Genomic DNA, 17,598 nt, shown 5'->3' on the forward strand with positions numbered 1-17,598 from the left:
GAGCTGATAGTTAAACCCAAAGCCAGGATGCAGTCTGCGCTTGCGCGCGTGTGTGTATGTCTATGTGTGTGTATCCAGAGGAATTTCCATGAACCAGCCTTATACAGACGCGACAGTGTCTTGGTTAAAGAAGGAAAAAAAAGGCCAACGAACATGGCCGATCCTTCAGCGTATCACATCCCTCAGGACATGCAGAAAGCAGCATAACTGCTTGTCACTACACAAAGAGCTTTCTTGCCCAAACATGCCTGCCACCAAAAATCTGGAGAAGGCTATGTTAGCCAAACACAAAGCCACTGTAAACCTGCCAGTCCTCCTTGGAGCCATCACCAGGCCTGAACAAAGACAGTCAAATGCCTGTTTCCACCGTCTCTTTCCTAAGAGAGCTACATAGAGTTTATCCAAATTTAGCAAATAAGGTTGAAAACATAGTTTTGCTTTACTGGGGGGGAGGGGTAAGAGTTGTCTTGCAAAATCTCACAAAGAACTTGTATCCAAAATATATAAAGAACTCTTACAACTTGTTAAGAGAATAAATGAACCAAATAAACAGTAGGCAAGAGACTTGAACACATATCTCAACAAAGAAGACATACGAATGGCTAATAAGCCAACGAGAAGGTAACTCTACATCTTTCAGTATTAGGAAATACAAACCAAAACCACAATGAGCTACCAATGCATACTCAGTATAATCAAAAAGGTAGATAAAATCAAGCCACTTTGGAAAAGAGTGTAGTAGTTTCTTAAAGTGAAGCATGAGCTTACTTACCATAAAACCCAGCGACTCCACTCCTAGAAATGTGCCCAAGAGAAACTGAAACATACGTCCACACAAAGACTTCCATGCAAATGTTCATAACAGCATTATTCATAATCACCGAACTGAAAACAATCCAAATACCCATCACCTGGTAAATGGACTGACAAAATGCAGTCCATCCATACAAAACAATACTATTTAGCAACTAAAAGGAATGATATAGTGATACACACTACAACATGGGTGAACCTCAAAAACATTATGCTAAGTGACAGAAGTCGCACACAGAAGACCAGATAGGGGCGCCTGGGTGGCTCAGTCGGTTGAGCGTCCGACTTCAGCTCAGGTCATGATCTCATAGCTCGAGTTCGAGCCCCGCATCGGGCTCTGTGCTGACAGCTCGGAGCCTGGAGCCTGCTTCGGATTCTGTGTCTCCCCCTCTCTCTGCCCCTAAGCCACTCGCATCCTGTCTCTGTCAAAAATAAACATTAAAAAAAATTTTTTTAATAAACATTTAAAAATTTTTTTAAATAAGATCATATATACATCATATGATTCCATGTACATGAAATGTCCAGAAAGGATAGAGTCAGAGAGCAGATCAGCGGTTGCCTGGGACTGAGGTGAGAGTGGGACTAACTGCAAAAAAATTTAGGAAAATTTGGGGGCAGGGGGGATATGGCAACATTCTATAACCATACTATGGCCGTGATGGCATAGCTCTACAAACTGTATAAGACCCCTGAATAAGTATATTTACATTGAATTACTTTTATGGTATGGAAATTATATCTCAATAGTGTTTTCTAAGTTCTTACTCAATATATACGTATATATATTTTCTATACACACGTATGTATGTATTTGGTAACTCCAGGGGAAATGGAAAAGTATTTATGAAAGGGAATATAATCATGTTTTACGATTTGGCTATATTTAGTCACAACAGTGTAATTATTATGTAACCATAAATCAGGAATAAACACTGATTTTTCTAAATGACCTTATTAGAAGGAAGGAGACCATGTCTAAAAAACTGTTAATATCTCCTCTCCAACAGTAGGCAGCCAAAATATAGTGTCTAAACTCGGTAAATCAAGAAAGAGCAGAATAGGCATGTTATTTAGACACCTGGCAGTCAGCAGCAGACGAAGTGAAATGATCTTTCCCAGAAGGAAAAAATCTTATGAACTACGTGCAGAATGAAATGATCTAAAATGCAAGAGTAAGTCTGAAGCTGATTACATGGTTCAAGAAAAATGCTAGAACACCAGATGCTGCAGCATTTCCCAGCCCTTCATCCACTAGAGGGTGTAAGGCAACATCGCAGAAGGCCCTAATCACCGATGGGCAACCTGATGTCAGATATTGGGGAGAAGCAACCATTTTATAATGTACCTCGCATGAAGGCTGACAGTGGGGTTCTGTACAACCTAGCAGAAAGGGAAAAAAAGCGATTTCGGATGTAACTGAAGAGCAAAGCAGAAGTATTTTTCATTAGAAGGGGGGCCAGTAAGAAAATTATTATAGGTTGTGAGATACAGAAGGGGTATGAAACAATTTACTTCTAAACCAGTCATTTTAACCCAGTCTCCAGCTGGGGCGGGGGCAGGGGGCCGGGGGAGTAAAATTTCTCATTCAACAAATAAGTCCTAGTTAGAACTGATATTAAAGACAGCAAATAATAAAGCCATTGCCTAGAGAGATCTAAGGCTGTTTTGTTGCTCCTCCTAAAATTCAATTCTTCATAGCAGCCAGAATATTGTTTTTAAAAATGTATAATGAATCACGTCACTTCCCTGCCTAAAACCTTTCAAAATTGTCAACATTAAACAAGATAATTTTAATTTATGCATTCAACAAATATTTATTGATCTCCTCCTACATATCAGGCTCTGCTCTAAGCAAAGTCACAGCTTGCACAGCACATTTTAGTGGGAGAGATACACAATAAAGTATGCGCACTACATAATTTCAGATGATGGCGACAGATGTGAAGAAGGTCAGGTTGTATATCTGGATATCTTTAGGCGAGTATAGTCAGGAAAGACTTCCCTGAGGAGTAAATTTTGTACCTGTGACCTGAATGAAAAGACAGTGAGCATCTGGGCGAAGAGTACTGCGTGTCTGAAGGTAGTAGAGGAGACAGTGGCTCCACACTGAAGCCGGAATCAAGCTTGTTCAAGAATGCCCGGCAAGGCCACGGCCAAGTGTACATAAGAGAGCTTCAGGAGACGGAACCACAGAGGCAGGCAGTGGGCTCACGTAAGAACACTTCCTCTAGCCATACAGTGAGATGTCACTCAACCAAAAATGGAATGCAGTACTAGCACGCGCTACAACATGGATGAACCTTGAAAACATTATGCTCAGTGAAAGAAGCAAGTCACAAAAGACCAGATGTTATATGATTCCATTTCCGTGAAATATCCAGAACAGGCAAATCCACAGAGACAGAAAGCAGATGAGTGGTTACAGGGGGATGGGGAATAGGGAAGTGACTGCTAAAGTATATGGAGTTCTTTAAGGCTGCATTTTTTTTAAATGTTTATTTATCTTTGACAGAGAGAGAGAGAGAGAGAGAGAGCGAGAGCACAAGCAGGGGAGGGGCAGAGAGAGAGGGAGACACAGAATGCGCAGCAGGCTCCAGGCTCTGAGCTGTCAGCAGAGCCGGATGCAGGGCTTGAACTCATGAACCGCGAGATCACGAACTGAGCCGAAGTCGGACACTTAACCGACTGAGCCGCCCAGGTGCCCCTAAGGTTGCATTTTCAAGGACAACAATCATGAGAATTTTGTTTTTCAAAACTACAGATTGCAATCTATTAGCGGGCCCAGGAAATCAATTTTGCTCAATTGCTGGTCACAACCAACAATTTTTTTAATGGAATGGAAAAGAACGGAAAATGCTTACAGTACAGTAAGGGTAAGTACTACTTGGAAGACTAATTCTAAGTTACATTTGTGTGTCTGTGTGTGTGCGCGCACGCATGCACGCACGTGCTGAGTCATGATGTAAAAAGTATTGCTTTACTAGTGGTTCCTGTCTTTAAGCTTAAAAGCAGCACCAAGCTAGAATTTGAACACTCTCCCCATGTCCTCTGTTCCAATTCTTCCCAAAGGAGGAAGAGCAGCACCATTTCTTTGGCATGAAAACAAATGAGTATGACAGAAAATGTGTTTGCTATCATCCATGGCTCCCAATCAATACCTAAAAGCCCTGAAAGTTCATTTATAAAAACCTCTACTAAAATAAAGTTCATCCCGGGGATAAAAGGAAGAAAAGGAAAAGTCATTAAATTCTTAAGAAAGAAAATGCTTTTGAAAAATAAATCCCCTAGGTCATTTTTAATCTATCCTCTAAATTAAAAGTATGGCTGCCACTCCCAACTGAAATCTCTAACGGTCAAAGTCACATCTTTGAACATCTCCTTTGATACTCCCCCTTTGTTTCTGTGAATCACCTGAACATGTCCATACAGTGGCTTTTCAACAGAATTTTAGAAAATCAAAGGAAAATAATTTTAGCAAGCCACTGGCTAGCATTTTAAAAATAAGATAAAGAGCCTAACACCATAACATTAATTTTTTCTTTATATTTACAAAATACTATATAAATACAAAAAGACAAACTGTGGACCATAAGCTATTTTAGCAAATAAGGAAGAAAACTTGACAGAAATAAGTTACTCAAGGGACCTCCAAGTCACATGAAGCCTTTTCATGAGGCTCCATTCCCTAATGATTCCATAATATCTTGTCACACTAGCAAGAGAACATCCCCATTCAGAGAAGAGAAAACACTGACAGAAGAACACAAAAGGGAAACAAAAGACATGGAAGCTGAAAATCCAGGGTTCAAGTCCATTTCTGCCACCTCCCCTCTATGTGACACTGGGAAATCCATTTAATAATCTCTGCACCGGGGGTTGCCTGGGTGGCTCACTCAGTTAAGCTTCTGACTCTTGACCTTGGCTCAGGTCATGATCTCACATCATGATCTCACGATTATGAGATCAAGCCCATGACGGGCTCCCCACTGAGCAGAGAGGCTGGCTTGGGGTTCTCTCTCTCTTGGGCCACCTGTGAGTGGCTCACTTGGTTAAGCGTCAGTCTTAGGCTCAGGTCATAATTTCACAGTTCACAGGTTCAAGCCACACCATGGGCTCTGCACTAACAATGCAGAGCCTGCTTGGGATCCTCTGTCTCCCTCTCTCTCTCTACCCCTCCCCCGCTCACATGCTTGGTCTCGCTCTCAAGACAAATAAACTTTAAAAAAAAAAAAAGGTACTCCCTCCCTCTGCCCTTCTCCCACACATGCACAAGCACATGCTCGCTCGCTCTCAAAAAGTAAAAATACAAAACACAATTTTTAATCTCTCCACTGGTTTTCTTATCTGTAGAGATAATAAAACCCAACCTACCTAGCAGAGCTATTGTGAAGACCAAAACTCAGCAAACATGGAAGCACACTGTAAAGTACTTTACAACGTTAGTTTTTTTAACATTTTAATACTGTCACTTCCATACCCGACTCAACACCTAAACCCAACCAAGAGTCTGTTCCCTCTCTCACCTCAAAAGCGAATGACAAGGTTTCCCTCCTGCGCGGGCTGAATGTGAGGCAATGCACTGTGCCATAATCTCAAACCCCGATCACATCAGTTAAGAGGACATTTGCTAGGGGCGCCTGGGTGGCTCAGTCGGATGAGCGCCTGACTTCGGCTCAGGTCACCATCTCGTGGTTGAGAGTTCGAGCCCCGCATTGGGCCCTGTGCTGACAGCCTGGAGCCTGCTTCCGATTCTGTGTCTCCCTCTCTCTCTGCCCCTCCCCCAATGCTCTGTCTCGCTCTGTCTCAAAAATACATACAAACATTAAAAAAGAATTTTTTTTAAAAAGAGGACATTTGCCAGAGTTCTTAATTTTTTCTTAAGTTTATTTATTTTGAGAGAGAGAGAGAGAGAAAGACACAGAGCGAGCACACCAGTGGGGGAGGGACAGAGAGAGAGAGAGAGAGAGAGAGAGAGAGAGAGAGAATCCCAAGCAGGCCATGAGCTGTCAGCACAGAGCCGGACACAGGGCTCGATCTCACAAACCGTGGGATCATGACCTGAGCCGAGATCAAGAGTCGGACGCTAAGCCACCCGAGCCACCCAGGTGCCCCTATGGTTCTTGAATTACAGCTAAGGTGGCTACACACCTCCGCTCATCCCAGTCTGCACGGGGCTGTTTCAACATAAGCATCACTTTTCACTCTCGAGAGTGTCCCAGCTAGAATGACGACTTATACAGTCACCCTGATGTAGCAGATGTAAAGTTATGGCACCAAGTGATGGCGAGGGGATGGACTCGGACTCGCACTGTGCTCTCCGGGAGCCCCCTGAAAGCCGTCCTAAATAAATGAACAATGTCAGCAAAAACAGTGAGCTTGCTGTGTAGAACTGAGGCCCTCTCTAATCAGATTGCTATTCCTAAGCCCCTCCTATCCATAAACCCTGGAGCTAACACACACAAATATTCTCTCATTTAAAAATACCGCAAACCCACAAAATATTCCAGACCGAACCAATACTCAAAAAAGCATCTGCGCATATACCTAAACCACAAAGAAACAGCTACGAATCTAAACCACTGTATCGTATCATCAACCCAAACTGCACGGCTCGGATGAGACACTCAGTCGGACTTTCTGAGCTGGTTTTCACTTTGCAAATCTGGACAATGTTTGTCTCCTCCACTCCCACACGGAGCTCGTTAGCAAGCACAATGAAGTGCTCGGGAGAGCTCTATGAGCACAGCGGACTGTCATCCCACAAAAAACTTGCTAACTGACTGGGAAAGAAGGCTGAGGGAACAGCACATAAGAAAGCACAACCTCTACGAGGTGGCGGGTGGTTTTTCCCCTCCTTCCCTCCACAGGTTTCCAATTCAAATGTGTTGGCGGGAGCTTACGTAACAGGATGAAAAGGACCACTGAACAGTGGTATACTGGTATACTTCGTGTTAAGGAAGCCAGGGGTAATAATCCTTAAGCAGGGATCATGGATTCCTAGATCTGTGGTTGAGCTCCAAGAGGCCTATGAAGCCCCCAGACGACAAACAAGGTACAGGCGTGAGCAGGTGCTCGTGCACACGACCACATTCTTGCCTGTGTGAGTCAGTGATTCCCCAGCACAGAGGAAAGGGCCCTCACAAAGAGAAGAAAATTTCAGTTCTTTTGCAGCTACTACCTTGTACGGTTTCCTCGGAGAAGTCACTTTACCTCTGGGTACCTCAGTTTCCCACCTCTGTTTTGTCTACTTCAAAAGGTGGCTGTGAGGACGAGGGGGGAAAACACGGATGACCGTGCTCTAGGAAGATCAGGATTGTAACTGTCTCTTTTAAAATCACCATGAGATGCTGATACAAATCCTGTCTGGGGACGATTCCTATCTGTTTAGAAAGGAACAGCAACAGAATAAGGAAGGCAAATAAAGACACATAGTTAAAATTCACCTTCACTTCCCACCCCCCCCCCCCAACCCCCATCCTGGATTTGCTGAGCCAGACCAGTCTGGGGAGATGTAAAGATCACAAGTGCGGTTTCTGCCCAGCTCAGGCCGCTCAGTGACCAGCGTTGCACACTGATACATGTCCCCCGAATCTCAGTGCACAAAGTGAGAGTTCACAAGGTTAGGCGCATTAATTAGCGGGACTCATTTGGATTCTGTATTCATCAAATACAACAAGCAGCCATTCAATATTTGCCTGTTTGCACTGCTCTAAGATCTCTAATTCAAAGATCCAGTCAGAGAACAAAATAAAGCCCAAGAAAATAAGCTAATATAAACCTGTCACCATCGGAATGTGCCTGAAAGTAAATTAGCAGCTTTAAACCTTGGCAAAAGGGTCTGCACAGGCCTACAGCAGAGACAGTATTGAGTGATAAATGCGCAGGTTACAGAAGTGTGTCCCTACCGCAAGAGAAAGGAAAAATAAAGTAGTTCCAAGCAACAAGACTACTTCTACGCTTTAACAAATTCCTCTTAATTCCTTTTGCTTAGTTTTTTATTGATCTGTAATCATCACAGGAAGAACACAGCATTACACAGTACCTTTCCGATCCTTTTAAACTCAGTACATCTATTCCCATGCTTTACTTCAATTGGTCTTACCTTCCTACATCTAAAATAAGCCGACATCCAGGGGTGCCTGGGTGGCTCAGTTGGTTGGGTGTCCGACTTCGGCCCAGGTCATGACCTCACAGTTTGTGGGTTCGAGCCCCGCATCGGGCTCTGGGCTGACACCTTGGAGCCTGGAGCCTGCCTTGGGATTGTGTCTCCCTCTCTATCTCTGTGCCTTTCCTGCTTATGCTCTGTCTCTCTCTCTCAAAAATAAACATTAAAAAAAATAAAGTAAGTCTATATCCAAAATAAGCAACATTTTATAAGTAAGTAAACATATGCGTTGATATGCAAGGGCAGACAGAGACTGACCATGATCCTTTGTATTTTAAGGGTCCTAGGTGAAAAGTACAGGATGAAACGGAACGTGTCACTACTTTTAACGTAGCCCACAGGACTGCAGTTCTCGACAGTGGCTGCAAAGCAGCATCGCCTGTACGTATTTCTAAATAGGTGAATGACTAAATGCACTTTTAGACCCTGCTTACAGAGTCTCTGGGGGCTAGATCCCTAGGCAGTAGTGCCTTCCCTGATATGTGACCAAGATCTAGAACTACTATCAAAGGGCATAAAGTTCACAGCTTGTTACAAGAGCTCCAGAGCAGACCCAAACCAGAAAGAAAAAATCCTCTGACTTTAGATTTGAGGGGCGGCTGGAGGGGGCTCACTCGGCTGAACGTCAGATTCATGACTTTGGCTCAGGTCACGATCCCAGGGACACAGGACTGAGCCCCACGGCAGGCTCTGCACTGAGCATGGAGCCTGCCGAAGATTCTTTCTCTGCCTCCCTCTGCCCCTCTCGCCCATTCGCGCACTCTCTCTCTCAAAATAATATGAACAAAAAATAAAATAAATGAAAAAAAAAAAAAAGATTTGAAGTAAACGACTGTATCTTTTTAACAAAAGCTTCCCTAGGGACAAACTTCGAGCCCAACAGTGACGATCCCCCTGGGAGATAAACACAGAGATGAACAACACCTTCCCTCCCCCTGTTCCTCCCCACCCTAACTGGGGCCAGTCTGACACCAACCCAGCACCCAAAGTGCAAGAACGGGGCAAATACTCGGAATACTGAAGGCCACTCAATAGATGACCACTGATTATGGTGCCCACCTAGTTTTCAAGATCAGCTCCAGGGGCTCCGATGAGATTCAATTAATTTCTGGAAACAGGAACTACGTCAACCCTTTAGTCTCACACTGATGACACCATGTCCCTTGGACAAGCCTAAAACTGGGGGCTTTTTTGGACAACCCTATGAGGAAGTTGGACAGACATTCAAAGATATCACTAGGGGTAACCTTTCAAATCTCCTGGAGAATACCAATATGCCCAAACAGCAAGGAGGCAAATTTCAAAAAAAAAAAAAAAAAAGAAAGAAAAAAATTGTAATGTTTATTTATTTTGAGAGGGAGAGCGTGCAACCAAGTGGGGGAGGGGCAGAGAGACAGGGGGAGAGAGAGGATCCCAAGCGGGCTCTGCACTGTCAGTGCAGAGTCCAATGCAGGGCTTGATCCCATGAACCATGAGATCCTGACCTGAGCCGATATCAAGAGTCAGACACTTAACCGACTGAGCCACCCAGGCGCTCCAAGGAGGTTAAATTTCAGAGGGTAGGTATCTCAGGCCACACCATTTCTCTGAGGCAGCAGTTACCTGTTCTTGTACCCTAACTCATTTTCAGCCCCACCTGCCCAAGGTTTCAAACAGCAGAAGGACAAGGAAGGCATTTTACACATTCACCTAAACCGCCCAGAAGGCGTCTCGTAGGAAGCAGTGCTGCTCTAACCCACACTAGGGCCTGGGCTTTTTTCCAATCATGCTCCCAATGTAACAAAGAAAGGCAGCAGAAACTTCCCTCTCTCAAGCTAGCCTTCCTGATTAAAACCGTAAGGTTGAATTCCCCCAGGAAGGAGAATGGAATTTTTTGTTGCAGATTATTGCAAGGACTCAAAAAAAATCTGTGCAGGCAGTAGCTAAGTGGCAGAGAATTAAGAGACAAGTCCAGCACTTAGAATTATGAAACACCAAGAAAACCAGGTTACAAAATTATTGTAACAGCCTGGAGAAGAGAAAACAAAAGCAGTTATGTCTGTGCGTGCCTGATTTTTTTTCCCCCATAACACCCACAATTTCAGAAACACGATTACAATTCTTTTAGGATTAAGACATGTATTTTATTTGTATCTTTAAACGTAAATGCACTGCTGAAACTAACCACGTCACTCTCCAAGATACTTTCTGGAAATGCTCTCTACCAGAGCATCCTTAGAAAAAACACACACACATACGCACACCCCATCTGACACAGCAGATACCAACCTGGCTGTCCCGTGCTGGGAATCCATGATAACCTGGAGTCAGAGGCTCGTTCTAAGAGAAAAAGAAGAAAGTCAAACTATAAGACAAAAGAAAATGTTAAGGAGCATCAAATCATCCAAACTGATCAAATATAAATTCCTGCAACAGTCCTTAAGATGTTCTATCACTATATTCCACTCTAACCGTACCCCTGCCAGCAGCCTCTACAACGGCAAAAACGAAACCAAACAAACATAGTATTTGCTTCAAAACACCATTCATAAACTCTGTTTTCCTCGTTCAGCTAATTGTTTCCTTTTCAGTGTACCTCAAACGGGGAGCCAACTGAGATCTGGGGCAAATCAACTCCTAACTGTGAGACTTTAGCGTCCCTGGCCCTTAACCACTAAAAGCCACCAGCAATCCTGAACACTAGGACAACCAAAAACATTCACACATTTCCAGAAGTCTCCTGGCTCAACAGTACCACCCCCACTGAGAACTACGTCTTGGTCTGGAAGTTTTAGCCACAGCCCCCTGTCAATATGCATTCCTTCAGTTCTTTGAAACCTACATGAAATCCCTTCCTCTATCACCCTCTATGACCCTAGAGACCCGAGTGACTCCGAACATGTATAAATTAAAATGCACTGAGGCTATTTGTACAATTTCCTTTTCATATGACATATGCCTTAATCAGATTTTTGTAACAGTATACCATAGTGAGTGTCTCATCTTCACGTTAACCACTAAATCAAAATCCTGAAGGGCAAGACTGACAATCAATAAAAGCTATGCAAACCCTATTAGTATAAGGTGATATGATCTGAGCACTCATTCATGGCTTGACCCATTCAATGATTCAGTCAACACGTACTGAACACCTAATATTTTTCAAGTACTGTTAAGTGACTGATAGTCATCAGTAAGAAAGGTAAGGGACACAAGGCCCTCGTCTTTAAGTGAACTTTTAAATGGGAAGAGATACACGTGCCCATAAAAGTGTAAATGAGAATATGCTTTTGTAATTTTTTTCAACGTGCTCAACACCGCTCCCCGGAAGACGCTCATCCTCTTCTTCCATCCATTTATATTTTCATTCAGACTAGCAGATTAACAAGGTAAGAATTTTCACAGATGGGACGTTCACATATGGCAAGAGAGCACTTTCCAACCAATGGTACATCCGCTGTGATTATATCCTTACCTTTGGTTATCAAATACCCGCCCTGTTTTCAAAAACATGAAATCGAGGAGCCAACATGAGCCCACTGCAGAGACACCTTGTGTGTTCACCGTGGTTTCCCTGCAATCTAGCACAGCGTCTAACACGTGGTGGGCACACAAAAGGATGTAGAAATACATACATGGAGCTCAACAAGCAGAAGTTATTTTGCCATCCACCACTGATTCAATCATAGACAATCCAAGTTCTCCTTTTTGATTCCTTAGTCTCTGTTCTGGATGTTTATAAATGAAGCCTCCGCAGAGAAAGCACATCAAAGATAACAGCCTTGAAAAATTATAGGTACCAAAACAATCCCGAGGAAGAGTAAAGCAGAAGGATTCATGTTTCTGGATCTCAAAGCTTCCTGCAAAGCTACAGTCATCAACATAGTGTGATACTGGCCTAAGGAATAGACATACAGATCAATGGGCTACAACTGAGAGTCCAGAATCAAACCCTTAAAACTATAATCAACTGACTTTTTAAGAGGACGCCAAGAAAATCGAAGCAAGAAAGAACACTCTTCAACAAATGGTGAAACAAATGGTTACCCACGTATCAAAGAATGAAGTTAGAACGCTATCTCATCCCATACAGAAAATTAACTCAAAACAGATCACACACCTAAAACCACAAAACTCTTAGAAGAAAACACAGAAGTAAATCTTCACGACTTCTCGTTAGGCAACAGCTTCTTCACTATGACACCAAAAACACCCGTGACAAAGGAAACAACAGATAAATTGGGCTTCAACAAAATTAATTTCTGGGGCTCAAAGGACACCATCAATTCTGGGAATCTCCCGCCTAACATAGTGATTATAGTTAATAATACCGTATTATATACTTGAGAGTTGCAGGGCACCTGCGTGGCTCAGCTGGTTAAGCGTCCAACTCTTGGTTTTGGCTCGTGTCACGATCTCACAGTTTGTGAGAGACGGAGCCCTGCATTGGCTCCGTGCTGGCAGCGGGGATCCCGCTTGGGATATTCTCTCTCCCTCTCGCTCTCTGCCCCTCCCCCACTCAATACAACTAAACTTTAAAAAAGAAGAAGAAGGGGTGCCTGGGTGGGCTCAGCCGGTTAAGCGTCCGACTTCAGCTCACACTGTGATCTCACAGTTTGTGAATTTGAGCCCAGCATCGGGCTCTGTGCTGACCGTGCAGAGCCTGCTTCAAATTTTCTGTCTCTCTCCCTCTCTGCCCCTCCCCGCCCTCTCAAAAATAAATAAACATTAAAAGGGGGGGGGGCGCCTGGGTGGCTCAGTCGGTTGAGTGTCCGACTTCGGCTCAGGTCATGATCTCACGGTTCGTGGGTTCAAGCTCCGCGTCGGGCTCTGTGCTGACAGCTCGGAGCCTTCAGCCTGCTTCAGATTCTGTCTCCGGTTCTCTCTGCCCCTCCCCCACTTGTGCTCTGTCTCTCTGTCTCTAAAATAAATAAACATTAAAAAAAAAAGCTCCTGAGAAAACAGATCTTAAATGTTCTCACCATAAAAAATAAATGGCAATTCTATGACATGAGGCTGGTGTTAGCTAACACTGTGCTGGCAGTCACTTCCCAATATATAAATGTACCAAATCAAAACCTTGTACACCTTCAACTTATACGTGGTTATGGGTCAACTATACTTCAATAAAGTGAGGGGGGACTCCACCAAGTAAATGAAAAGACAACTCACAGAATGGGAGAAAATACGGCAAGTCATACGTCTGATAAGAGGCCTGTATTCAGAATACATACAGAACTCTTAAAAAGACTACCCAAACTTTAAAATGGGGAAAGAACGGGGCGCCTGGGTGGCTCAGTCGGTTCAGCGTCCAACTTTGGCTCAGGTCCTGATCTCACGGTTCATGAGTCCGAGCCCCGCGCCAGGCTCTGTGCTGATAGCTCGGATTCTGTGTCTCCCTTTCTCTCTGCTCCTCCCCTGTTCACGCTCTGTCTCTCTCTCTCTCTCAAAAATAAACAAACATTAAAAAAAAAAAAAAAGCTATAAAAATAAAACGGAGGATTTCCATAGGAAGTTCTCCAAAGATGTACAAATGGCCAGTAGGTACATGAAAAGATGCTCAATATCTTTAGTCATTAGTGAAATGCAAATCAAAACCGTAATGAGAAAATACTTCACACCCGTTACGGGAACAAGATAAACTTTAGTGAGGATGTGGAGAAACTGGAATCTCATACACTGCTGGCAGGAAGGTAAAATGGTACGGGCACTTTGGAAACAGGCCCGCAGTTCCCCCAAATGTTAAAACAGAGTTACCATATGATCCCGTGATTCCACTTGGTGTAAGAAAGAAAACTGAAAACACATATCCACATAAAACCTTGTTCAGAAATGTACGAAGCAGCTTTATTCCATAATCGCCAAAAAGTCAAAACAATCCAAATGTTCACCAGTTGCTGAATGCATAAGTAAAGTATGATACATTCATAACAATGTTACTGGGCAATACAAAGGAATGAAGTGCTGAGACAAACAGGTAATCTTGAAAACACCATGCTAAGTGGGGGAAAAAAACAGACAAAGGCAGCAAATTATATGACTCCATTTACATGAAATATCCAGCATGGACAAATCCATAAAGAAAAGAGATTAGCAGCTCTAGGGGATAAAAGGGCAGAATGGGGAATGAGTGGTAACAGGTACTGGGTTTGTCTATGGTAGTGACAATGTTCTTGAATTAGTGATGACAGACACACAACTTGATGATTACACTAAAAACTGCCACAACACTAAAAATTACTAAAATCAATTTACAAGGGTGAGATTTATGGTCTGCAAATTCTTTTTTATATTTTTTTCAGCATGTATTTATTTTTTGAGAGAGAGAGTAACAGTGCAAGTGGGTTAGGGGCAGAGAGAGAGGGAGACAAAGAATCTGAAGCAGGCTCCAGGCTCTGAGCCTGACATGGGGCTCGAACTCACGAACTGTGACATCATGACCTGAGCCAAAGTCGGACACTTAACTGACTGAGCCACCCAGGTGCCCCCTTTTTTTTTTTTTAATTTTAGAGAGTGTGAGAGTGGGGAAGGGGTCAGGTGGGTGGTGGGGGGAGGGGTAGAGAGAGAAAGAGAATGAGTGAATGAAATCTTAAGCAGACTCCACACTCAGCATAGAACCCAATGCAGGGCTCAATCCCAGCATCCTGGGATCATGACCTGACCCAAAATCAGGAGTTGGACCTTCAACCAACTGAGCCACCCAGGAGCCCCATGGTCTGTGAGTTCTATGTCAATCAACCTGTTATTTAATAATAGTAATAACAGGCAATCTAGCTACTTTCACACTAATTTTTACAGGGGAGACATACAGCTTAGACTGTGACAAAAAGAACAGGGCTCTTCCGAAATCTACAAGTGCCTTATCTGTTCTAGATTCTATAATTTAATTCGACATCATTCCCTATAAATTTTAACAATGATGATGATAAAGGTGATGATAACTGCTAGATATTGAACATGAAATCCAGGTATAGTTTCAGGATGGAAGGGAAGAGGAAGAGAAAACAACAAAGAGAAGGAGATAATAAAGCATAGGTACCAAGTGGGAAAAAACTATCAACCCAGGTCTGCTGGATTCCAAAGCCCCTGCTATTTCCATTTCATCAACTTCTCTTTTGTAATAACCACTCCACAACATTTAAGAAAGCAATGGAAGGGTGCCTGGGTAGCTCAGGCACTGACTCTAGATTTCAGCTCAGGTAACAATGTCAATGTGGGATTGAGCCTCATGCCTCGTTCCATGTGCTGACAGCAAGGAGCCTGCTTGGGATTCTCTCTCCCTCTCTCTCTGCCCCTCCCCCGCTCATGTTGCCCTCTCTCTCCCTCAAAATAAATGAGTAAACAAAAAAAAAAACAAAAAAAAAAAGATAATAATGGAAAACACCAATAAGCAAAATTAACATTCATCACTCCCAGAGAATACCCCACATATAAACTCTATTCTTGAGTTCAGCAATGCAGAGAACTATTTATAAGGAAAAAAGTCACATTCCTAGAAGCTGGTATTGTCAGAAACTTTAACAGCAAAAGGGCGCCTGGGTGGCTTACTTGGCTGAGCGTCAGACTCCTGATTTCAGCTCAGGTCTGGATCTCTGGTCAAGCCCCATGGTGGACTCCAGGCTGCCAAGCCTGCTTGGGATTCTTTCTCTCCCTCTCTCTGCCCCTCCCCTGCGCGCACGCACTCTCTCTCTCTCTCTCTAGCTCTCTCAAAATAAGTAACAAAAAAAAAAAAAAGAAAAGAAACTTTAACAGCAAAGACAAATATAATACGTTGCACAGATATATGTCAGAGGAAATGGATTCACTCCTTCGCTGGCCTCTCAGCAAGGTCAGGCTCTTCTCTCTCCCCCATCTCTCAGATAAGGCTCCTTGGAACTCACCAGCTCTCAGAAACTCCGTCTCTCCGAAAGTGGCCTATACTTAATGACAAAGGCTCGCTCACCTTTTTAACTTTATCATGTACAAATCTGTCCCTCCAAAATGCATTAACTTTGCACATTGTTTAATTTATAAAAATGGATCTTACTGTACACATTCTTCAGCAATTTCCTTTTTTTGCTCGAAACCATGAGATTCGACTCCCCTTATGAACAGTTACTGTATTTCACTAACGGGGACTGTCTGGTATCCTATCTTATTTACGGCTATGCCACAATTTATTGACCAGCCTTATTTTCCTATTAATAGATTCTTAAATTGTTTCCAGTTATGCTTTCGGTTTACACTCACAAACCATGCTGTCTATGAACGTTCTTTTGGATTTGAGGTATAATTTTTCACTCCTGAGACTGACAAAAATGAAAATGAAAACATCACGAGTTGGCAAGAAGAAGAGTAAATAGGCACCTTCACATCTAATAGTAAGAACAGAAGTATATTGAGACCACTGCTTTGGAAAGCAATTTGACAATAATCATTAAAATGCTAAATGCACATACCTTCTTGTAATTTCACATCTCTGACCTGTGCAGCCACTCTAGATAATCACTTGCACACGTGCTCAAAGAATCGTGTGCAAAGACTTTCAACGCGGTGCTGTTTCTAACAGTGAAAAACTGGAAAGAACCTCAGTCTCCGTTAATAATGAGAAACAATGCTATTCTATTATTTCGACACCCCTGTGCAAGCTTTTAAAAAGATAAAACCTCTATGAACTATCTCAAGTCATACTAAATGACAGCAGAATAGCGTGCTGTTTTTTTAAAGAGGTATTTCTACAGGAGTGCCTGAGTGGCTCAGTTGGTTAAGCATCCGACTTCGGCTCAGGTCATGATCTCATGGTTTGTGGGTTTGGGCCCCGCGTCGGGCTCTGTGCTGACAGCTCAGATTCTGTGTCTCCCTCTCCTCTTTCCCTGCCCCTCTCACACTTTGTCTCTTTCTCTCTCTCTCTCTCTCAAAAATAAATGTTAAAAAAAAAAAACATTTTAAGAGGTATTTCTACATGCATATTAGAAAGTAAATAAATGCACAGGGGTTACCTCTAGGGAGAAGAGTATGATCTGTGGAAGGCTGAAAGGGCATGCTTTATCTGAATTGTTTCAATTTGACGAAATGTAAAATCCACATATTGCTTGGAACATTATAAAGAACTAAAAAAAGTCACCATTGCCAGTGTTCCGTAGTGCTTTATAACTTCCAAAAACACCTTCATATAATCTTATTTAGTCCTCATGATGCAGAAAATAGGTTTTATAACCCTCATTTTACAGATAACAAAACTGAATCTCAGAAAGATTAAGTGATTTGCTTGAGGCCAAATAGCTAATGACTGACAGTGGCTGAGGCGCCTTCACACTTAGGCCTTAACTCTGTACCCAGTACCTCTGCTGCCTCGTGACCACAGTAAAGAACACTCCTCTGGCCCTGGGACAATGTTGAGGTCCAAGATGTGCAGATCTGAGTTCTTAATCAGTGTGAAAATAATAACTGATACTTAAAGTAGACATGGAATTACAAGGCTGGCTAATGGAACGGACAGGCTAGAAATCGGACGTGTTAAACTCCAAGAGAACAGGCTTCAGCAGCTATGCGTGGGCCTACATAAGCAAACGTTCTGGCCGAGCAAGACCGGAAGAGTTCCAAACGGACTCTGCGTAGACACAGAGGCTGCTCAAAAATAAGAAGAAGATATAAGAAAT

The 17,598-nt window shown here is 43.0% G+C and overlaps 1 protein-coding gene across 21 annotated transcripts in view; it reads right to left on the minus strand.

Annotated features, from left to right (window-relative positions):
- The window catches only part of RBFOX2 (RNA binding fox-1 homolog 2), a 285,934-nt gene that overhangs the window by 185,542 nt on the left and 82,794 nt on the right, over window positions 1–17,598 (minus strand). For 19 of the 21 annotated variants that reach the window (XR_008300487.1, XM_053226727.1, XM_053226728.1 and 16 more), the window contains exon 2: window positions 10,250–10,300. The exons of the other annotated variants lie outside the window; for them this stretch is intronic. Coding sequence is in view for 16 of the 19 variants with exons in the window: in XM_053226727.1 (XP_053082702.1) it covers window positions 10,250–10,300 (51 nt within the window). In the remaining 3 variants the exon portion in view is untranslated. The remainder of the gene's footprint in view (window positions 1–10,249; window positions 10,301–17,598) is intronic. 21 annotated transcript variants of the gene reach the window in all.

The sequence above is a fragment of the Acinonyx jubatus genome, chromosome B4 (genome assembly GCF_027475565.1).
Source record: "Acinonyx jubatus isolate Ajub_Pintada_27869175 chromosome B4, VMU_Ajub_asm_v1.0, whole genome shotgun sequence".
NCBI classification, from domain to species: domain Eukaryota; kingdom Metazoa; phylum Chordata; class Mammalia; order Carnivora; family Felidae; genus Acinonyx; species Acinonyx jubatus.